We start from the raw sequence: 23,650 nt of genomic DNA on the forward strand, positions 1-23,650 counted from the left end.
TGTGAGAGGTACCCAGCTGTACATTCTTGCCGTCGTGAACTCTACTGTGTCTTCCCCACCCTGATGGGCTGTACTTTCTCAGACCATGATCCAAAATGAATCCTTCTTTAAACTATAGTTTTTTTAATAATGATGAAAGAAGTAACCAATACAACATGGTTCTGGGGGAAAACCCAGGGCCCACGTTGTGTGGGAAGGGTAGGGAAGAGGGAGTGTCATCACCATGAGGTAAGGCATGCTCATGTCTCTGCACCAGATGAGGAAGTAGGGAAATGTCCCAGGTAGGCCTTCCTGGTGTGTGAAAGCTGGTGATAAGAAAGCTGAAGAAGCCGTTTGAGGACTGAGCCTGTCTCTGGCGGTGGTGGGGAGTGGTTGCAGGACGTAGGGCTTTGTTATAGATTCAGGAGGGGACCAGACACTGGGGATAGTCTCATCCAGAGAAGCCAGGAATCAGTAGCTCTTCTTTCTGATGGAAGACAGACTCCCTCGGCATCACTGAGTGTTAGAAGACAGCCAGAACCTCCAATCCCCAACCCCTCACCAACGGTCACCATTAAGCTCACTTCCTGGCCTTGCCACACCCAGAGCGGACAGAGCAGCCCTGACACTTGACGAAGTCAATCCACCTACTTTTCTACTTCCAGGGTCTCTACTGGGGCCACAAAGTTGCTGGGCACATAGCCTTCTCTTCCTGTGACGAGTGACCTGGCCAACCACCAGTCTCCAGTGCTAGCAGAAGAAGGGGAAACAGAAATGTGTCAGAGGCTCACACAAAAACGCTTTGGGCAGCATCCAGCACCCTATAACACATCCCAGTCTGTAGGAGACATTTAACGCAGAGACAGATAGCCTGATGATAAGGAGGTGCTGAGGGAGTGACCCATCCTCTGGGATGAGCATGTGACAGGCAGAAGGGGTCATGGTGCAGGAGGAAGGGTAGATTTGTTTGTATAGCCTGCGACCTGAGGACCATGCCGTTTACTAAGCAGCCTGTCTTAATCGATGGAGCAGGTCCAAAAGTTACAGAACGAGTTGGAACTGGCTAAGAAAACAAACCTAGGAGGGGTGCTGACAAGGGAGGAACTGGAAAGTTCTGTATAATCTAAGATCGAGGCACCCACTTATGGGTTTTAACTCAAACCCACTGCAGACCTGTAAGGATAACATGAGACCTTGGGGTTGCATGGTGTGGGCCTGAAGGGTAGAGGAAGGGAGAAGGGGAGAGCACAGGCAGACTGAAGGGTGTTCTGAGAGAGAGCACAGGGAGTAAGCCAAAGAGGAGTGGCTATGTGGGATCCAGTGAAGCTGCCTGTTAGATTTTTTTTTTAAAGATTTATTTATTTAATGTATATGAGTACACTGTAGCTGTCTTCAGACACACCAGAAGAGGGCATCAGATCTCATTATAGATGGTTGTGAGCCACCATGTGGTTGCTGGGATTTGAACTCAGGACCTCTGGAAGAGCAATCAGTGCTCTTAACCACTGAGCCATCTCTCCAGCCCTGCCTGTTAGATTTTAACAGCAGCCAGAAGGCCAGAAGTGAAAACCACCTTGCCAGAAGACTTGGAGCGAAGGACAATGGCTCGAGCCTGAGAAAACCCTAGCACTCACGAGAGGGAAATGGCAAGAGAGAAGACCCTTTAGGGGTGCTCCAGAGATGTGGTGGGTGAACTAGGGAGGTGGACAATGGGGAGTCCTTGATGACCGAGGACAGGTCAGAAATTTACCTCTTCAAGACTTGGAGCTTCTCTCCCTTTAGCACTTGCAGGTCCCTGTCATTCACAGCGGCATAGTCAAACAGGGCCACCACAAAACGCTCCTCTGGAAAGAACAAGGAAGGGATAGCTAACACTGGGGTCCACAACAGAAGTGGAGCTCTGGAGGACTGTATGGTGCAATATTCCTAAGAGCAATAGTGAAAGGGAAGCCACATGAGGCCACTCTCTCGACAGTGAAGAGGGGATTTTCAGGAAGTGACACCAGACCCATGGCCATTCTAGGAGCAGGCCGGGCCTCACTGCTTAGTTCATCTTCCTTTCAGACCAAAGGCCTAGACAAAGATTGAATGGGGAGGAGGGGCAGCAATATGGAGGCAGCCATTGCCAGCCCTCAGAGGGCTGTAGGCCCGTCTAAGAGCCAGTGGTCAATTCTGCATCCAACTTGCCTCTGAAGCATCCCCTCAGTATCCTTTCCCAGCCTCTATCCCAAAGGTCATGTGACTCCAGCCCTGCCTCTCTAAGGCACTGGTACCCAGAGCTTCCCGGTAGCACCTCTAGCTTTCAGCACCTGGCCTTCTTGGCTCTGAGTCTCTCGGAGGGATGTTGACAAGCTGGTGGTCCCGAGGAAGCAGAAGGCTCAGGAGCATGCTGGAACCCTTTCAAATGATCACTGTTTGACACCAGGGCTCCCTAATACCTGTCAGAATCTCTTGGAGATTGCAGCTCACAGATGACCTAATACTGTCATGTTGTCTCTGAATGAGTGGTATGGCCTGAGGCGGGACCTTCCCTTGGTGGGAGGAGGTTCAGCATGAATGGCAGGAGTCCCTTGCAGTGTTAAGACTCAGACCCTTGTGCCAAAAGCAGTCAGTTATTCCCTCCCTTGAGCCTCCATTTTAAAGATGGGAACCCCCTGCTAGAAAGTGAAGGGTCACCTATCTGATGGGAAAGATGGTGTCCTTAGCGGGGTAAGACTGGGAGAACTGAACGTGGAAAGAGGGAGGCAAGAAGGTGTCCTCCACATAGACCAGGCCTTGCTGAGAGGGAAGGACAGAGCAGTCCCGCTGCCCTTCCAGTTTGGGAACTAGAGTGTCCAAACCAGGCCCTGACAGTGTCAGATATGCTCCCATAACCCCTTCCTTGTTCTCTTTTTAAGCACCAGTTTCTCCCGCTGCTCTCCAGCCCTACAGGGCCACAACTGCCCTGGTTCTAACATACAATGTCCCTGGAGAGGTACCCTGGTTCTAACATACAATGTCCCTGGAGAGGTGCCGCGATGCTCCGGTCTTACCTTCATCTGGGTGCTGGTTAGGAGATGGAGGAGGGAGGTGGTTGAAGACAACCTTGGGCAGAAATACACGGAGTTAGTGAGCAAGGGTAGACTGGAGGACACTGGAGAACCAGGTGTCTAGATTACCCACTCTGAGGAAGGAGGGTAGCCACCATACAGGGATACTTAGATACATTCTGTATACTCTGTATCAGCCCCTTGGAGTACCACTGTTACCCCGGCCACCTGCCACTTTCTTCACCAAGTATGGAGATGGCCAGCTTCAAAGGGAAAAAGTTCTGTCACCTCGGTTAAAATCCTGGCTCTACCATTAAAGAAGAAGTTGTATAGGCATTTATTGGCAAAGAAAGATGTTTTAAAATTGTGTTTCACCTAAATCTCAGTAAGTATTCACAGGGTGTCTATCCCATGGGGTAGACTCCTGCACACACGGGCCAGGCCATAGCACAAAGATATGCCTAGTATAGCCATAGTCACACACAGAGCGTTTTTCATCATGGCAACAGCCCTTAGGATCCATGGCAAAACAATGAAATAATGAGCTATATCTACCATGTATCAGTGTGGTTACATCTCACAGACACTGTGCTGGACTCACGGATTGTTAGCCCCCTGGAACGGAAGCTCAAACAACCTTTCTTCCCTGAGTTGCCTAGGTCGCTGTACTTTGTGACTGTAGCGAAGGCAGATACAATAAGACCAGCTGTCTTAAACTCCTGCTGCTGTAACATGGCCATCATGATAGGGTGGAACCTAGAACCATGAGCTAAATGGACGAAGAAAGGCCCTTGGGGCAGGAGCTCAGGAGAGGTAACTCTTAAGTATCTCCAGCAAGTGAAATAGTACAAAGTTGTCATCTTTCTAAAGTACAGATGCACCACATAGCTTTTAAAAGGTTAAGCTCTAGGCTTCTGTTTGTTAGTGTGTCACTTCGGGGAAATAACTTGGCCTAAGTTTGAATTTGCCCATATTCCCATCCATACATCCACTCAATGACCATCTCACTGTGCGCAGAGTATTGTATGATGCTTTGATACCGCTAGAAGAGAGGCCAGGGTTCAGCTAGGAAAGGGAACTAGCAGCCTTCGTTCCCATCAGGTCTCTGTTAGGATCTTGGTGATGTGCACAGTGACAGACAGGGCAGGACATGGGTCCAGGCATGACCCCAAATACCCCAAACTCATAGCCTTTTGACCAAGCACGGAATGAAATGAAACAGTCATGGAGACACATGAGTCTAAAGGGGCTGGTTCAGGGAGCGCCTTGCGCCTCAGCCTCTGTCCTGGAAGGGGCTGGTCACTCACCAGGGGTGGCAGGGGCGGGGGTACCTTGCCCTGGGCGCGGGCCTTCACAGGGCTCCAGCTCTTGCTCTTCTCGCTGATCTGCCTCTTGCTGCTCAGTAGCCCCATCCTGTGGGAAAGCAGAGGGCAGACAGTGACAAGAGACCTCAAGACCCTGGGTTCCTGCACCCAACCCTCTTCTGGTCAGAAATATACCACAGTGTAGCTTAGGATATCGGAGCGTGAGAGAAGAAGCTGCCATCCCTCGTTTTCTCGGGGACCCAGAGAGGGAAAAACACTGTGATTAGGAGCCAGACATCACCTGGCATGGGTCCCAGTTCTCAGGGACAGGAACCTGACCCCGTGTCTGATGGTCTGGGTCTTATTTTTCCAGTGGGCCACTGTGTTGCTGGGAAGGTCCCCTTCTTCCCTGGTCCCATAGGCTCCTCTGTCAATGGTGAGATTTTGTTTGAGCATGTCTAATAGGGTCCTTCGAAGCTGGAGTTAAATGAGATGTTATGTGCAGAGGACAAACTGATAGGCACTATGGTCAAGTTTGTTCTTTGGTTAAGAATCTTAGTAGACATGGGAAAGACCCGAATCCAGACAACAAAATGAATATAGGTTTTCTTTATTTATTTTGATTATTGATGAGGGAAGGGTGCAGATTAAAAAATAACAACAAAATAGATGTGAAAATGTTTTAAAATTTAAAAAAATTTAGACTATGTATGTATGGTTGTTAATACAATTCAGTATCCCCCGAAGATATTTCTAGAATGTTAATATTGTTTACTTTGGACAATAGGACTTCATATGACTGCCTGTATCCCATGAGCACTTGAATAGTAAACGCATACCTTTGTACAGAAGAAAAAGTTAAAAGAACATCTTAGCAATTTGCCTAGCAGCAGTGGAACTTGGGACGTGGGGAAAGGATAGTTTTTGGATGGACACCAGGTGGCTGGGTCTCAGGCATTTCCTGACCTACCCATCTCCCAGGCTCAATGCTAAGTCAGTGAGCAGCAGGTTCTAGAACACTCTCTGGACTTGAGCTCTTCCACACCTGTCCAGATGACCACACTCCTGTTTTCTATCTAGGCAGACCCCAAATTTGAACTTCCTGGGAAAGCATGTCCACTTACCCAGCAAACGAATATTTAAAGACTCTGACAGGAAGTCCAGCGCCTATAATGAAATGACCCTACTCCTTACAGTCCACGAACAACTGACTTTACAGGGCTTTAGGGAATGTGTATGTTCTCCATGAAGACTGGCTGCACACTAGTCAGTCAGGAGGCTGTGTGACAATGTTCCTTGTGACTAGGCTTCCTAACCCTGCAGTCTCGGGGTGGCTGAAGGTAGGGAGTGCAGAAGTCCGCCAGGGAAGAGGGAGACGTGTAACCCTGGTGTTCCATGGGCTTGGCTTCATCCGGTACACGCTGGTCTCTCTTCCAGGAAAGGATGGGAGGAGGACATGAGTCTGCTTCTGCACGCATGTGTGCGTGCATGCGCGTTTATGTGTGTGTGTGTGTACATTTTGTCGGTTACCCAAAGGAGGATGTGAGATATTTGTTGCTTAGAAATAAATTTGACCTCCATGCGGACTCTCACAAGAGCTGAGAGGTTCCTGTCTACCCCTTGGGGAGGTGCTCAAACCAGCCTCAGTCAAACAGGGGATGTGGTGAAGACAACAGTTAAAATCAGAACTGAAGCTCCTTATTTACACCTGCTGTGCGTGTCACAGTTGAAGAGCACTCAGCACCTCCAGTTTTGACGTTTGCGATAGCATCAGTGGTCTGGCTGCACTGGTCCTTGCATCTGAAGCAAGAGACGTGTCACAGGAGGCAAAGCAGCAGTTCCAACCCTGGGGCCAGGTCACACAGGAAGCAGGTGACCCTGCCAGGACAGGTCATCCTCAAGCCTGGATCTCCTCCCCCCCCCCCCTGCACGGGATGCCACCAGCCTACAAACATTTCTAAGCCTCTTCTTTCTCCCTATTGTTCCAGCAATGGTGGTCAAGGGTTCAGTGACCAGATCTCAGAGCAACCTGCCCACTGGCTTTGTGGCCATGAGCAAATCATTTCACTTCCCTGAGTCTGTCTCCTGGTTGATGGGATGGGATGGCTCCGTTCTTAGCACCATAGACAAAACTCTCTGAGGAAGGTATCCTCACATGTGGCTGAGAAAGTTGACTAATTGACTTCCCATCTGGGATAAGGTCTTAGAGCTCTGAAATTTCACCTTGTCTACTTGGCTTATCTCCATAGTCCATTTTAAGCTGGTCACAGATATATTTTAATTAGGCTTTCCTGCAACAATTGGTTATGTCCACGTGTGTAAAATACGGGAAAAGTGCACCAAATATCAAATATCGAAACAATTGCGTGAACACTGCTGTGAGTTGCAGGGTGATTGTGACTGTCCGCTGACTTACTAAAGTGTGCCCGCCTAGGCTCAGTGCATAGATGATTGGGCAAGTTGATACATAGAGAACAGATATATAAGTTTGAAGTCAAAGGCCAACAACCCGTCCATAATTAACAAACATTGCCAAGTGACCCACCCCCAACAAAGAGAGGACAAAAAAGAAGCAAGGAACAAAGGGCACACCAAAGAAACATTTTGTTTCTTTACTATTTTGGATTGACACTGGTGATGGCCTATCTCTGGGCTCAGAGGACCTAGTGAGCAGCCTGAGGAATCATTGTTCTTTCCATGCCAGGGGCTTTATCATTTCCAAGGTGGTTCTGAGGTGTATTGAAATTGTCTGTCTTTTCTTTGGGGGCCCAAGCTTTGGGACAGCAAACCTGAAGGTTTGGTAGTGGGTTGGAAGACAATAGCCAGCGAGAGTTCCTTGGATCCAGCAAAGCAATGTGTATCTACACTGGCACTAATTAGATTACCACTAATCTAGAAAGCCATGCTTGTTAATCTAGAAACAGAGGACCTCTGGTTGCAAATAACTATTAAGTCACAGGTCTGTCTGAGTCTGATCCATGCTTTGGAGTGGCTGTTTGCACCTACCCTGACACTCCACCCACAGAACACTGTTCTGGGGGCCACACAGCATAGTAAGGAAGGAAGGAAATGTACAGGGTATAAATTGCTTGCCTTTCAGTAATTTGCTTAGGATTTTAGTGTGTTAATTGGAGTAGTGATTATTTCTGTCCCCAAGGTGTTATGAAGACTTAATTAGTATTACTCATTATTAGCACATCTTAGAACAGCGCCTAACTCACCTAAATATCTAACAGGCACTGCACTGTCAGGGTAGATACAAGAAACCGATGGTTACAGTTCCTTCGGTCAACATGAGAAGTAAGTGTTACTAGTCCCCTTCTGCAGATGGCAGTTAGGGACAGCAGACACCTTCTACCGCAGCGCCGTCAGGGACCAGCAAGCCTAGCCTTGGATTCAACACAGTTGCAACTCCACATCATTACCTTCACACCGGAACTTGAAGCAGCCCCAGTCATGGCTCTCAGGACTCTATAATCTCTTGTTCGTTTGATCTCAAACATTCCTGTTCCACTAATAATGTGCTGTGTCTTCCTACACAGCAGAGGTTCATCCAGTACTAATCTCGTGCTGGCTTCTTGCTTGTTTGCCCTTGGGATTCCAACACAATCATACGTGATGTGTGATTACTCTTCTCCTGCCCCAACTCTGACAAGCGCCATGTTCCTTGATTGGTAAACTCCAAGTTCTACAGAATAGTCTGTATTTTGGACTTTGCATCCTTGTTATGGTTCAAATCATGCCCCCTCCCTGTCCCTCCTTCCCTCCCTCCCTCTTTCTTACACATGGACCAAAAGCCACAGACTCCATTTGGTTCAGATGCATCTTTTCCCGGTAAGTGACGTGTGCTGTATATGCAGCACACGAAAGTAGAGATGCTTAGATGGATCAAAGTTCAGGTGATTTGTCCCACACGTCCATCAGAATGTCCCCGCCCAGCATTTCAGCTGATTTTTTCCTTGACAGCTACAAAAGCTTGTACTATGATTTCATCATGCATTTCATATTACTTAAGTGGGACCTGAGAGAAGAAAAATCACCCCAGAAAGACTGTCAGTTAATCTAACCACAGGCAAGTATTTTCCCAAGGACATTTGAGAAAGGAAACCTTCAGAGAATGAGGATTTTCCATTAACCTGATTGTAGAGTGTGTATCAGAATTATGAAGGGAACACAGTCCATGTTGTGTGAAATATTTTTTAAAGACTGGTCATTTGGGACTGGAGACATGGCTCAGCTGTTTAAGGTACTGGCTGCTCTTCCAGTGCACTCTGGTTTGATTCCCAGCAAGCACTTATCGTCTCACAACAATTGATATAACTCTAGTCCCTGGGTATCTGAGATCCTCATCTGTGTGCACAGACAGGACACAAGCAAGCAAACAAACAAACAAATATTTTTTAGAGAGGTGATCACTTCTGATAGTCCTAAGTCATCTCCTATCAAAGGGTTCACCATGTTTACTAGTCAATTGTATGCTAACTTGATACAAGCTAACGTTATCCAAGAGGAGGGAACCTCAATTATAAAAAGATTCCCTAAGATCAGACTGTAGGCAAGTGTGTAGGGAATTTTTAAAATTAGTGAGTGGAGGGTCCACACCATTGTATGAGGTGAGCCACCTGTGGGCTGTGGTCCTGGATTCTGTAAGAGGTGGGCTGAGCAAACCATGAAGAGAAAGCCAATAAGCAGCACTCCTCCATGGCCTCTGCATCAGCTCCTGTCTCCAGGTTCCTGCCCTGCTTGAGTCCCTGTCCTGGATTACTTTGAATAGTAATGTGGAAGTGTAAGTCAAATAAACCCTTCCTCCCCGGGCTGCTTTGATCATGGCTTTTCATCGTGTCTGATCCTACTTAGCTCCAGAGTAGTCTATTTTCCCAGCATGCAACGCGCTTGTTAGGAAGATGTGGCTTTGGACCATGTAGCTGAGTGAGTGAAGATCCCTGGGCATGTGTGGCTCCATGTAAGGGGAAAAGCTATCTATCAGTGATGGCTGAGGCACGTGAGAAGGAGGCACTCCTGTGGCTGTCTCAATTTTATGAAGCCAAATCTTTCCTGCTGTGGAAATGCTCCCACACCCTAATGCGGTAAATCTGGTAGAGAAGATTTCTGATGATAAATAGTTTGAGGGTTCTGAGCAGAACTTCAGCAGGGGTGGTGACCTTCTTGTGAGGCTGCTCAGAATATGAGGCCCCTTTATGGTGCATCGACTATGTGTCACTCTGAAGCCGCAGAGAGGCCCAAGGCACACTGGGTGGCTATACCCACAAAAAATGTCCTCTACGGGAATCAAAAATTCTTCTTAGAGGGAGATCCCACGAAAATTTGCATTTTTAAATCCCTCATTAGTGATCATGGAAACATGTTGATGACCTGCTCCCGTGTCAGCATAGCTACCTTCATGTCTTGCTTTAATAACATGGGAGTTGGAATCTTTTTTTCCCCTTTGAAACAGAATTTCTCTGTGTAGCCTTGGCTGTCACTCTGCAGACCAAACTGGCCTCGAACTCAGAGAGCCACTTGCCTCTGCCTCCAAAATGCTGAGGTTAAAGGTGTGTGCCACCGCCATCCTGCTAGTTTCTTGTAATGTTTAACTATTCGTGGCGCTGTTGTATTTAGAGCTCTTTACTTTTTAACGGAGCTGGTTTTGTGTGGCAAAGGATTCTGAAACCTGGTTTTGTGCAGTAAGCAGCTGACCCTGAGTCCCATCCCAACAGTTCTGCCGCAGGTGAGCCGAGTCCAGGATGTGTTTTAGGATGTGATTGAACTGATGCTATGCCACCTAGGTGGTCTGTTTGCCTTTGCCTCCAGAGTAGGCATTGGAATAGGGACCAGCAATCCCACAGCTCTTTCTTTGAGTTCACCATAACAATGCGAATTACCCTCTTGTCTATAAGTGAAATGCCTTTTTTCTGTCCTCCATACAAATATTTCTAATATGGTACTGTTTCCTGCATAGTTTATTGACAGGGAAGCAATTTTTCTGGACTAGCTTGTACCTCTGTGGTCCTTCCCAGCTTGCAGAGTATGTTCCTGTGCATGTCTCTTATTCCTTCTCAGCTGCTCACCTCTCTCCGACACAAGCATGGAAAGAACAGTCTTGAAAATTGAAAAAAAAGTGACTGAAAAAATAAGATAGATATGGGTGGAGTTTGAGCTGGTGATCTAAAGTATAAAAAGAAAATGAAATCAACGCAAAAACTAATCCAGAGGATTGGACAGGCAGCAAGGGTGCTTACTCGCACCACCCTGGTCTAACGTCATCATCGGAGTCCTAACAATAAGGGAAGTGACAGAGCACACAGCATAAGGTTGAAAAGAAAGAGATTGGCTTTATTCACTGACAACTTGGTTCTTTGCTTAGAGAAATCCCAAAGAATAACCAAAGGACGTAAAGAGCTGGAGAGATGGCTCTGTGGGTGAAGCACCACCAAGTCTGACAAACTGATTTAGCCCTCAGAGCATGGTGAAAGGAGAGAGTGGCTCCTGCAAGCTGTCCTCTGACTGCCTCTGAGTGTGGGTGCATGTGCACACACACCAAATAAATGTCAACAAATATAAATAAACGTGTAAAATTCTAGAAAAATCCCCCTGAATCTAATACACACATATGTTCTTATGCACTTGTAAGGAGCAATTGGACTTGAAATTTCAAAAGGCACTCTCTACATTAACACCAAAATATCTGTTTGAGTATAAATCTGATAAAAAAAATGTACTGAGAGCATAAGAAGGTTACTACTCACTCCTGAGAGCAGGTCTGAGGAAACGGAGCTCCATTCGGGATTCATGACCATGAAGACTCAACTGTGGGTTCTTGAGCACAGATGAAATGCAGCAAGGACCCCAGCCAGCGAGTTGTTTGTGACTGTTAACAAGGCTATTCTCAAGCTCCTATGGAGAGACAGGCTCAGAAGAGCCACCATTACAGCACAAGTTGAGAGCCCATCCTACCTGAGCGTGCGCCTTACTCTCAGACAGGAAGGTGCGGTCTGAAAGAATGGGCATGGACATTCCATAACGAGTCCAGTAGTACATTCTTATAACTACACCCACCGCTCTTTGACAAATGGCCAAGAAAGTCATCAGACCAGAGGTCAATCTCTTTAATAGACATGTGGGATCATTGGATACCACATGCCAAAGGAAAAATGCATTGCATCTAGACACAAACATCTCTCACAAAAATAACTCAAGCCAGATCATGAAACTAATTATGATCATGAAATTATACTCATAAAGCACAAAAGTATAAAAAACTTCTAGAAGACAACTTGGGAGAAATTAGGTGACCTTGGGTTTGGTTATGTCTTTATATTTTTTAATTACATTTATTGTGTATGTTGCCTGTATGTATACATGTGTATGTGTGCATGTACCTATGTATGTGTGCATATACCTATGTGCAGTATACCTGTGTACATCTGTGTGTGTATATATATATATGTAAGTGTGCATGTGTGCATGAGTATGCACGCATGTGTCTCTGTGTGTGTGTGTGTGTGTGTGTGTGTGTGGTGTGCGCGCGCGCGCACACACACACACAGAGATTTGCACACATACCACATCTGTGTGAGGGTCAGAGGACAACCCTGGAGCCAATTCTCTTTTTCCATAATGTGGGTCCCAGGGATAGAACTCAGGGCATCAGGGAACACCTTTACCCACTGAGTCATCTCTTCAGGCTTGGCAACGTCTTTTTTAAAGCAAGTTTTTTTCTTTTTTTAAATTAGAAATTTAGTGTATAAAATAGTGAGTGTAATTATGACATTGTCATGAATACATGTCATATTTTTATATTTACCTTGCACTGGTAATAAATTACCTATTTATATGTTTATTTTATTCATGAGACAGGGTCTCATGAGACTAAGGCAGGCCTAGAACTCCTGGCTGTCTTGCCCCCACCTCCCTGGTGCTGGGCTTACAGGCAGGCACTAGCACATCTGGCTTGGTATGTCTTCTTCGATGGAACACTGGCAGTACTGCCTATGAAGGATGAGACTTGGTGTTGGACTTCCAGTTACCAAAGAGAAATGAAAGACAATGACAGAGACCCTGGCCCATGTACAGTCGCAGAAGTATTACAAGTCAGCTTCCAACAAAAACAACAAAAATGTCCATGAATTGTAAACAGATTTAAAAAATATGGATGTGATGAGCCGCTGCCACTTCCAGCAACACAGCGGAGTCTTAAGAGCGCTGTGCTGTGGGACAGAGGCTGGATACACAAGAAAACATGCAGTATTCTCCCCCTGTAAGACGTGCCGGGTGTGCGAGGTCAGTGACTGGCAGGGAGGGATGGTGAGAGGGACCGAACGGGAAAGGGTTAAGGGAAACTTATGGGGTGATTGAAGTGTTTATGTGGGGAGGTCGCACAGTGCGTTCATCTTTACAGTCTTGTTTTACTTATTGATTGATTGACTGACTGATTGATTGATTGAGACAAAGTCAGTATACCAGACTAGCCTAGATATCAATCCTTCTGCCTCAGCCTTCTAAATCGTGGGATTACAAATGCAAGCTCACATGCCTGACCAAGTGAGTTTATTTTTCACTAAAGTCACAACGGTACATGTAAGTGTGCTCATTCATGTCCATGGAGACACCCAAATCATACCAAAAGGCCAGGTGTAGCCCCTCTTGTACACATGCGTTCACAAGGGAAGGAAAGCCGCAAAGGATGTAGCAAGAAAGACTGGGAGTGCGGTGCTCAGGACCAGGACAGTGTGAGATAGACAGTGGCCATGAAATGAATCTCTGAACGCAGAAAGGGAAACAAAAGATGCCTTACTAAAGCTCCCCCCCCCCCCGGGCGATTTCCCTTGGACATCGAGTGTCACTGACACCGTACCACAAAGCCTTTGTGTGTGTCTAAATTCTCCTTGACAGGATGAAAACGTGGCCTGGTCACATCATTGTAACAGTTACTTTTTAGTTCATTTATTTCAGTAGAAACTTCACTAGTGAGACACAGTGAACTAAGAGGAGCACAGAGCAGAACGTGCTAGAAGACTTAACGTTTTAACATATTGTGTGTAATAATGTGATAAGCTATAGTATGAATATTATAATAAACATATGACAGCGGCATGGCAAATCACAGGACGTGCAGCTCAAAGTGGAGCCTGTGTGGACAGATATGGTTGGAAGCTGATAAAAGAAGATGTCAGCATTTAAATGTGTCACTTTAAGCCATAAAATCAGTCACTTAGTATGAAAGAAAACGGTGAAAATGGAAGAGCATGGGGGAGGGGTGGGGGAGGGGTGGGGAGTGGGAGGGGAGGGGGAGAAGAGGGGGATTGGGGGGGGAAGGGAGGGGAGGGCGAGGGTGACGGCAGGCAAGGAAAGAGGCAGCGGGGCTCAGGCCTTCATGCCTTTATGATTAGCTACCACTGAGGTATTGGGGTTCTCGCTGATTTGTTTATTCTCTGTGTGTTCATGTGTATGACTCTAGAGGCCAGAGGGTTACCTTAGCTGTCATTCCTCAGGAGCTACCCGCTTTGGGTGTCCTGGGTACACTCATCAACTAGGCTAGGCTGACTGGCCAGGGAGCCCCAGGCACCTGTCTGTCTTCCCAGTGCTATGATTAAGAGCATTGGCCACCAAACCTGGCTTTTTTCACATGATCAGTCGGGAATCGAACTCAAGTTCTCATGCTTGTACAACAAGCACTTTAGTGACTAAGTGACCTCCGCAGCCCCACTCCCACCCCGACTCACTGAAGTTCTAATTGTAGCAAAAGCAGGTGTGCAGCTTGGTGGCTTTTGCAGGGCGGGAGCAAGGGAGTTTTATTTGCCTTTGATCCCAGCAGCAAGGGAGTTTTATTTGCCTTTGATCCCAGCAGCACTCAGGAGGCAGAGGCATGGGGATCTCTGCGTTTGAGGCTAGCCCAGTGAGTTCCGGGATAGGATAGCCAGGGCTACACAGAAAAACCCTCAAAAAATCAAAACAAACAAACAAAAGAAAAAACTTACTGACCATTGTTTGCTCCTGGGAAGGAGCCCTAAGGCATAGCTGGGAGGCACATTTTTAGTTTTTTCAGCTGACATCCCTTGGGGCTGCCCAAAACAAAGCACATTCATGGACAGCCTATAGGGTTGCGACCTGTAGCTAAGTAACACATGCAAGGGTGAAAATCAGCTGTGTCGTAAGAGAGACAGGAACGAGGAAGGTAAAACATCCAGACTACATTGCTGTAAAGCAGAGGAAATTCCTGGGTGGCTTTATTACACAATCAAGAGATGTAAAAGGAATTAGGGGGAGTCTGTACATATCTGAAGATGTAAAGAAAATTGTGGAACTCTATGGAATCAGATCAAACTGCTAACATTAGAAGAGTTCAGGCCTCTGCAAGGACTGTTAGAACCTTCCTAAATACCTTTTGCAGAGAGAAGAAAACAAAGAAACCCAGCAATCACTCAAATTTTTAAAGCAGAGTGTGTGTCCTGAACCCATCTGAAAAGGGCAGAGGGACAGGAGGGAGGTGACACCCTGCCCCCGGCCAGCTCCATCCACTGGTGTGGAATGAAACCTATTACAAATCAAATCAATGTCCTTTCTCTTTTACACAGCGATTTGTTTTTACCACAGGAAATTCAGAAAATAACATGGGAGATAAAAATTATCCCCAGCACCGTCATTCGGAGACAGCCATTGTTAGCACTAGTATGTAATTTTCCAAGGCTATTTTAGTTTAAAAAAGCAAAAAATAGGGTCATTATCTACATCCTGTTTTGCGACCTGCTTTTGAAAGAACACATCAGTGTTGTCTTCTCCTGCTGGTATCCGCTTTGTCTCCCTCATCACTTGTCGGTCTATCAGGCCCCTGATCACTGGCGCTTAGTATTGTCCGTCCCTTCTATTATAAACGAGTTTTACTTCCAACACATTTTGCACCTGAGACATGTTTGTAAACATTCAGGATCAAGGTCTTCATTCTGAATAAAGTCCTCCACTAATTTTTGTCAAAGTTAAATTCCTGCGAGGGGAATTACAGGGTCATAAGCATCGAGCGTTCTCCGATAAGTCACCAGGTGGTGACTTCTATCCCTTTCTAAGTTTGTTTATTAAAAAGTATGCTTTACCTTTCTAGGTTTTTTTTTCTTTTTTCTTTTTGCTAAGCTGGTGTTATAGGTAGACAGTAAATATTTGGGAATTACACACATTCAAAATGGAAAATCCCCTAAAACCCCACCAGCAGGCAGTGGCTATGTTGGCAATTCTAACCCAGTGTACAGAAAGCCGAGTTCCACCCCCAGCATCACACAAAACCAGTGCAGTGATAGTCTCTCGATGCCGTAAGTCGGGGGGAGAGGGGGACTTGAAGTCAGGAAGGTCAGAGGTTCAAACTCATCCTCTGCTACATGAGTTTGCTTGTCCATACCAGTTCACTTCAAACATTTTTTGCACCCAAGACATGTGTATAAATGACCTGGACTGAGATCTTAATCCTGACCAAACCCTTGTACTGTTGGTCAAGGGTCAATTCCTACAGACAGAATAGCAGGGACAAAAGGAATTTAAGGTCCAACCTAAGCTACATGAGACCTTGTCTCAACCAATAAAACAAAAAGCCTAAAACTGAGATCACACTAAATAAAAATAGCTACACCAACGGAAAATTACTATAGTCACCACTAACATAACCAGAGCAGTTACATATACACACAAACGTAAACTACCCAGACTGTTTACCTTGTTTAATAACTTGATATTTCCATGAACACTACACTGTGAATAACATTTATAAGTAAATATAATTTATTTGTATTTATTAAGTAATTAAAAATTCAATAGTTAAATAAAATTTAATTTATAAGTAAGTATAATTTTGATGGAAGTTTCCTAACTGCTACTCTACTTACTTGACATTAATTCATGTATCCACATTTGATCAAATAAGTTACTTTCAATTTTTGGTGATTATAAATAGATTTACTATAAATGAATTATACGTACTGATGGATAGATGGATGGAGTGTGTGTATGTGTGTGTGTGTGTGTGTGTGTGTGTGTGTGTGTGTGAGTGTGCGTGTGCCACACACCCTGGTCTGTGTGTGGAGGTCAGAGGACAACTTGTAGGAGTTGGTTCATGCGGGTCCCAGGGATCAAGCTCAGATCATCACGCTTGGCAGCAAGCCCCCTTTACCCGTTTGTCATCTCACTTACCCTTGTGTGATATTTTTAAAGCTATAGTTCTGTAAGTAGGATTCAGTATCAAATATAGGCTCATGGTTTTTTAGGCTTCTGGTCTGTAATAGTAAGATTGATTTATGCTCTCAGAACTGACAGGAAAAGTTATTTTTCATTTCCTTGCCAATGGAAAAAGAAAAAAAGAAGGAAGCCATCCTTGCCTACCTGTTAAATAAAAAGTGATTAGACAGTTTTAATGTATTTTTATGAGAATGTGTCATATTTATTAGCCACAGTTTCTAATGCTTTGATTTGATTTCCTTATAATACACCAGAGATTTTTATATAAGACACATATATTTAAAATACACATCCTTCTGTCATATGTTGTAGACATTTTGGCCCTGCATCTTTCCTTTGTTTCTGGGTCACTGTTCTATCTGCTCTCTCTACTGGTCTTTCTGTCAGTCCTTTATACAGAAACGTGTAACCGTGGAAACGTGCTCGTTAGCAGTGGCACCTGTGAGATGTTTTCACTGTACTTGCTATCGTGTGTGAGCGTGGTGTGTATATGGAAGCAGACGTGTGGAGATCTTCGTGGAGTTGGTTCTTTCCTTCCTCCGTGTGGGTCCTGTATCAGGACTGCCGGGTTTGCACTCTGAGCACCTTTGTCTGCTGAGCCATCTCACGGGCCACAGAAAATTTAAACATAAAAAAGCTGCAGCGACAATACGGCAGCACTGGTGCAACGGACACGGGCTTCATTCTGCCCGGTTTCCTCCCCTGCCCCATCCTCTGCTCTCTCCGTGTTGTTCATATGAAGGACACAGCCCAGCTCCATCGGTGCCTTGTCCCCTGCTTCACCACAGGAGTCATCGTCATCCTGAAGCTGGTGGACCTCATGTGTTCTGTCATGCGTCCTGTCATGTGTGGGTTCCTACACCATTGGCATGTAACTGTCGTCACAGCAATATTAATCTCTTGCTTTGTGTTTGAGACTGATATAAAAATGACTATAAATCTATGTAAACATTTTGTGATTTGCTTTCTGATTTTTTAAATTTTTTTAATTTGGAAGTTTGTTTGTTGTCAGGTAGAAGTCCCTGGTTCTAAAACAAAATAAAACAAACAAACAAAAAACAAAGCCACCCCCCCCCAAAAAAAAAACCTATCAGGGGCTGGAGACATGGCTCAGTGGTTAAGAGCACCGACTGCTCTTCCAGAGGTCCTGAGTTCAAATCCCAACAACCACATGGTGGCTCCCAACCATCTGTAATGGGATTTGATGCCCTCTTCTGGTGTGTCTGAAGACAGCTACAGTCTGCTCATCATATACTCATATACATTAAATAAATAAATTAATTAATTAATAATAAATCTTAAAAACAACAAAAAACCCTTTTCAGTTCAGTGACTTGGTTTATTTTTTTCACCTTCTCCTAATGGTCTTTGCCTCTTGATCTTGATAATGAGCAGCGCCCACAGGGCACAGTCAGCATTTTCTCCAAGAACAAGGAGAATCTGTGTGTTGAATTACCTTTGTGGGCATACACGGCAGTGTCACCAAGGGTTCCAGCATGATCCCCACGTGGCCCACCAGCAGACCCTGAGAGGTACATTCTCTGCTTACTTTACTCATGGAAGGGTGGTAAGTGGAGACATTTTTGCTTTAATTTGGTTTTGCCTGGTGACTTTTAGCATGCTAGGAACCATATTGCCCTTTCCCACTGTTTCAGCCTCTCATATTGGGTGGCCATTTAGAAATGTCTTCCCATTTCCAATACCAACCCAAACAATACTTTCCCTAGAAATACACCAAAGGTTATGCAGACTTCTATAGAGATAGGAATTTGTTGACAGATTCTTTAAAAGTGTTTTTAGGAGAGGAGACTGAGTCATTGGCTGATAATTAAGAGGACTATAGTTCAGAGGTGAACCTTCCCTCCCTCCATAGCCTCCAAAAGTCAAGTGGGTTTTCTATCAAAATTCCAGCAGAAACTGTACAACAAATTTCTAAAGCTTGGTGGGTGATAAAAATGCCCAAGAATAGAAAAAAAAAAAAAAAGGAAAGAAAAGAATCAGACGTCAAAGAGGCCCCAGTATAAGCTGCTGTGACTGTGAGATAGCAAAGGGATGCACACAAACACATAGGGACAGACACAGACACAGACACACATACACACACATATATCACATCACACACACTGACACACATCACACAGACACACACAGACACAGACACACATCACACACACAGACACAGACACATATCACACACACAGACACATACACACACACACATCACACACACCACAGAGCACACACACAGACACATACACACATCACACACACACATACACACAGACACAGACACACATCACACACAGAGACACATATACACACACACATCACACAGAGACACACAGACACATATCACACACACAGACACATTCACACACACATCACACACACCACACAGCACACACAGACACATACACACACACACACATCACACACACCACACAGCACACACAGACACAGACACACATCACACACACATACACACATCACACACACACAGCACACATACAGAAGCACACTCAACATCAGACAAACACTGGGGATCACTGGAAAGACGCTCAAGTAAATGGCGCTGTGACACTTGATGTTTCTGTTGAAGTTGTTCCCTCCCCTCACAACTATGCCTAATATCAAATCTACATTGACAAAAGATTTAACCATGAAAGGCTTTAAACCGTTAGAAGGGAGAATGAGAAACTAAATATAGGTGATGGTTGAATCGGAGAGTCAAATATTATACAATAAAAGTCAAATATAATAAAAGTTTTAAATGCCACATTTTTCTCCTCACCAAAATCCTCTCACATGTTCTCAAGTCTGTTCCTGGATGTCTCATGTCTGTTCTTTGCACAGAACCACATGTAGACTCTACCCCTGCATGGAAGCCACGTGACTCTTATTGCCAGGACTTCATTCCTAACTATTTCTAATTTATTTTTCAGAAATAATTTAAGAATAATTTTGAGAAAAAATCCTGTATTAATTTTATTAGCATTGCATTTATGATCATATAATATTTTTGAAGAAGTGGCAAATTTTAAATTATACTCATTTGTGTGTGTGTGTGTCTGTGTGTGTGTGTGTGTGTGTGTGTGTGTGTGTGTGTGTGTGTGTGTTAAATGGAGTTAGTGGAAGGAGAGGTACTGGCCTGTGTTCTGACATTATGGTTTGCAAAATACAGCTCACTGACAATGTCCCTGTCTCTCAAGTGTCCTCTCCTGCCAGGTAGAGTCAGGGCAAGGACGAGCAGTGTCTCACAGAAGACTAGCTGGAAGCTGAGTCGGACACAGCACCCATGGAAGCACTGACTGGAGCTTAGCCTCTAAGACTTTGTCTTTATCACTCACATTTTTTATTGTAAGCTTCTTTCTTACCATGCAGACTTGCACACACCTTTATGACTCCCCTTCCTATGCATGTGTATACGTATATAAGCATTTGCATGTGCGCGCTTACCTTCACGTGACACATGCGTGTGAGTTGGTTGCTGGATTTCCCTGCACTTTCTTCAGGCTTTCTAGGTTTTCAGAAGGAAAACCAGTTTGGACTAATTTCTGGAAACTGTTTCAGGATCCCTGACCCAAACCACCAAGTTGCTTGCCAGAAAGGTTGTGACCGGATCTGCTGCCTCCTGTGATGGAGGGTAGCATGGCCTCTCCCACCCAAGGCAATCCCAGAGATGGCTTGATTCATTCCCTGGAGGATCCCATCATCCCTAAACAAATGCTTTCCACAGCCAGGATGTGGGTGAGCATCGGCGCCACGGAGAGCTAGTATTCAGGATGCCGTGGGATGACAGCCAAGAGAAGACAGTAGCAAACCAACCAATCACTGAGCGGGAATTCCCAGCAGAGCTGAGTGCTATGGAGAGTCAGTCAACCACACCAGAGGGGCTGGATTGTTCAGATAAAACCTTTTCCAGGGTGAACGTCATCATACTTGGGTCTCAGTGGCAAGGAAGTGTTGCTGGGCGGGGGAGAGCAGGAGGCAAAGGCCAAGTGTGGGCTCAGCACTGTCCAAGAGCAAAAGTAACACACTGGAGGGCAGTGATGCATGGGCAGGAGAGGAGACAGGGCATACAGCCCAGGAGAAGCTGGGATTTCATCAATGATACCAAGATGACCCACTGCATGCTTTGAAGAGCCAACATACCTTTTACAAAGGTCACCGCAGCTGCTGCGTGGAGAAGAGATTGGGAAGGAGAGCTGAAGGCAGGGGTCCTTGGCAGGAGGAGAAGCAAGAGGCTGTGGCTGGAACACGGGTGTTGTGAGCAGATATGGGGCATGGCTGGAAACAGTGAGATGCTACCAACATCCTCACCATGTGATAAGATTTGAGGGCAGGGCGGGCTCTCTGCAGTAGGAAGAGCCACCTCTCCCTTCTGAAGAAGATTAGAATCCAGGTTCAGAATGAAGAGTCCCATCCCTGGCAGGCATCTGAAACCCCACCGCATTGAAGAAACTCATGAAGGCAAGTGTCCACCCAGGTAGCACGAGCTCACACACAAGCCATGTCCAAAGTGCCATTGAGCCAACTCCTGGTCCCCTCGGGAGCCTGAGCCTAAGAGTCTGTGCCTTGTGGATAAAGGCAGCTAGTGCCCATACGAGACTGGAGGCTGGGTGATGAGGTCATCAGCTCATATAGGACCTGGGGTAGGGGTGCGTTCTATGACTGATTCATGAAGGTTGTTGTCTAAGAGCTTCCTTCACCCAGCTCGTTCTTACATCGGCTGAGGGAACCCTAGGGTGCTTCCTTCCTCCATGCAGTGGCAAGGTTATAGGGCCAACCCAGTCCAAACCATCCTCTGATGACTCCTGAAGCCCTGACCTGCTTCAGAGAGCACATGCACTTGAAATTGTGTGAGATGTGCGTTTTTGTTTCCCAGAGTCCCTCCCTTCTCTGACAGGGGACCCTTGACCCAAGTCCAACTGATTGGGGTTTCAGTAATAGGACCATCTCTATGTAATGGAGCCAAAAGCCCTCACTGCAGGACTAAGGCTGGCAGGGTCTCTCAGACAGCTACTTGGCTGTGTCCTGAAGACCCCAGTTTGGCTAATTTGGTGTGCAATCTTCAGAAGTATGGTCCCTGTGTGTTATGTTCCAGGCAGGCATCTCTTTCCTGACATCTTGGAGGCTGCTCACAGCTATGTATGAGAGCAGAGAATCATCCTTGAAAGGTCACATAGGGTCTGAGCTGTCAGGGTATGTGAGGAGGCCGAGAGGCCACCATTCATGATGGGGTAAGAGCCATGAGTGGAGAAAGGGCCATAGAACTCAGAGAGCAGCTGACAGTGTCACAAAGACTATTGATGCTGGGACTTCTTGTGTGTGTGTGTGTGTGTGTGTGTGTGTGTGTGTGTGTGTGTGTGTGTGTGTGTGTGCGCGCGCGTGCACGCACACGCGCGTCTGTGGAGGTCCGAGGTCCACTTGGAGTGTCAATCCTCAGGCATGTCCACTTTGTTTTGTAAGACAGGATTTCTTACTGGCCTGAGGCTTTGACTTGGGTTGTGTGTTTCAGAGTGCGTTCACTCGACTCAGCCATGCGTGGCACATGATCAGGTGATAAGGGACAGAGAACACAAGAGCTTTCACAGACCTCATTCGTTTATACACAGAGTTGTTCCTTACACTGTTGCCCAAGATGCCAAAGAAAAATGATCCTTATACCAGAAAGAGAGAAAGTGTGATTCTCACCAGTCTTCTATTTGTTCAATATAGCATGATGTTAAACTCGCTGTGACTCAGAAAAACCCTCAATATTTTTCTCACTGAAGGCAGGGCAGTGAGCTGGAGTCTCTCTAAGGCAGCCTTTCCCCGTGCAGTGGACACCGAAACCGGTGGGGGCCAGGCACCAGGCTGCTTTGCTGACCACATTCTCCCCCACACAGGGCCCACAGAGGCCGGGATTTCTTTTTGAATGGATGAGTGAGCCAGTCATTGGTCAATTTATTGGTCAATCCAGGTAAACCCAGGCATAAAAAGAAATGGCTGTTTGTTCACCTCCCTACTACCCTACTGCTACACAGAATGTACACCAAAACTTACAAAGACAAAGGTACAAAGATGTTTATCTCCAGCCAGAGTCTGTACGTTAGCTGGAATCGTTAGCCATTGCTTGGGGCTGACACACTGACCCAATATTCAGTGGTGCTCTACACCACTACAACACATCGCAGATGGCCAAGACGCAAACGTGGCCAGCTCACTTTGACGACAGCACTGCTTGCCACACGTTAAGAAGCCTTTCTTCTCCAATGAGCAGTAGCAACTGGGAAACACAGCGACTCCTGGGGAAATGGGAAACTGAGTGTGTCCACGCTTGGTGCCTCAGTGCACACTTGGTACCACACTTTAAGGTGATCCAAGACAAAATCAGATACATTTAAGAAATCACTCAACCACTGTGGAGCGGGGCAGGAGAGTCTGTTTTTAATTAAAGGCTATCTGAAAGGGAAAGAACCTACCATCCGCACGAGGAAGCCAACAAATTAACAGGCTGACATTCTCCATGAGGCGGCTGAGTGTGTTTGCTCTCTTGCATTTCAAAGGTTCGTCTTTGCCCCTTCAGCCCTAGCTGATGACATTTCAGGTGGGTGCACACAACTTGATCAGCAGAAAGAACTATCAGCAACCACAAGCGATGGTGAACTCTGACTCTCGGGGGGGGGGGGGGGACGTGAAGCTGGTGGAATCCATTTAGCCTAAAAAAGGCCATCATGCTCTCTTTAACTAAGATCCATACACACGGAGCTGCATACGCATGGGGCTGTGGATATAGTTCAGTTGGCAGAATGCCTGTGTAGCATGCACAAAGCCCTGGGTCCCATCCCCAGCACCCCAGAAAGTGGGTATGCTGACACTTACCTGTAATCCCAGCACTCAGGGGGTGGAGGTGGGAGGACCAGGAGGAGTTCACGGTCATCTTTAGCCTCAGAGCAAGTTTGAGGCCAGTCTGAGCTACTTGAGACTCTAAAAAATACTTTGGGGCTCACAGTCCCCTTATAACTGTGATGAAATTGAAAATAATGTCCTCAGGAAAATATGCTTACCATAAACATGACAATTCTATCATTTTTATTTTTGAAGTACACTAAGAGAGCTTACTTTTGTTACTACTAAAAT

General features: G+C 45.9%; 1 protein-coding gene across 3 annotated transcripts in view; it reads right to left on the reverse strand.

The window, feature by feature from the left end:
* The window catches only part of Blk (BLK proto-oncogene, Src family tyrosine kinase), a 38,304-nt gene that overhangs the window by 10,585 nt on the left and 4,069 nt on the right, over positions 1-23,650 (reverse strand). For 2 of the 3 annotated variants that reach the window (XM_006252188.4, NM_001025751.1), the window contains 4 exons: positions 4,316-4,421; positions 3,012-3,063; positions 1,730-1,823; positions 631-729 (listed from right to left, as the gene is read on the reverse strand). In XM_006252188.4, coding sequence (XP_006252250.1) covers positions 631-729; positions 1,730-1,823; positions 3,012-3,063; positions 4,316-4,421 — 351 coding nt within the window. Of the gene's footprint in view, positions 1-222; positions 608-630; positions 730-1,729; positions 1,824-3,011; positions 3,064-4,315; positions 4,422-23,650 lie in introns of those variants that run through there. The other variant, XM_039093550.2, reaches the window with a different exon arrangement.

Source organism: Rattus norvegicus, chromosome 15 (assembly GCF_036323735.1).
Source record: "Rattus norvegicus strain BN/NHsdMcwi chromosome 15, GRCr8, whole genome shotgun sequence".
NCBI classification, from domain to species: Eukaryota; Metazoa; Chordata; class Mammalia; order Rodentia; family Muridae; genus Rattus; species Rattus norvegicus.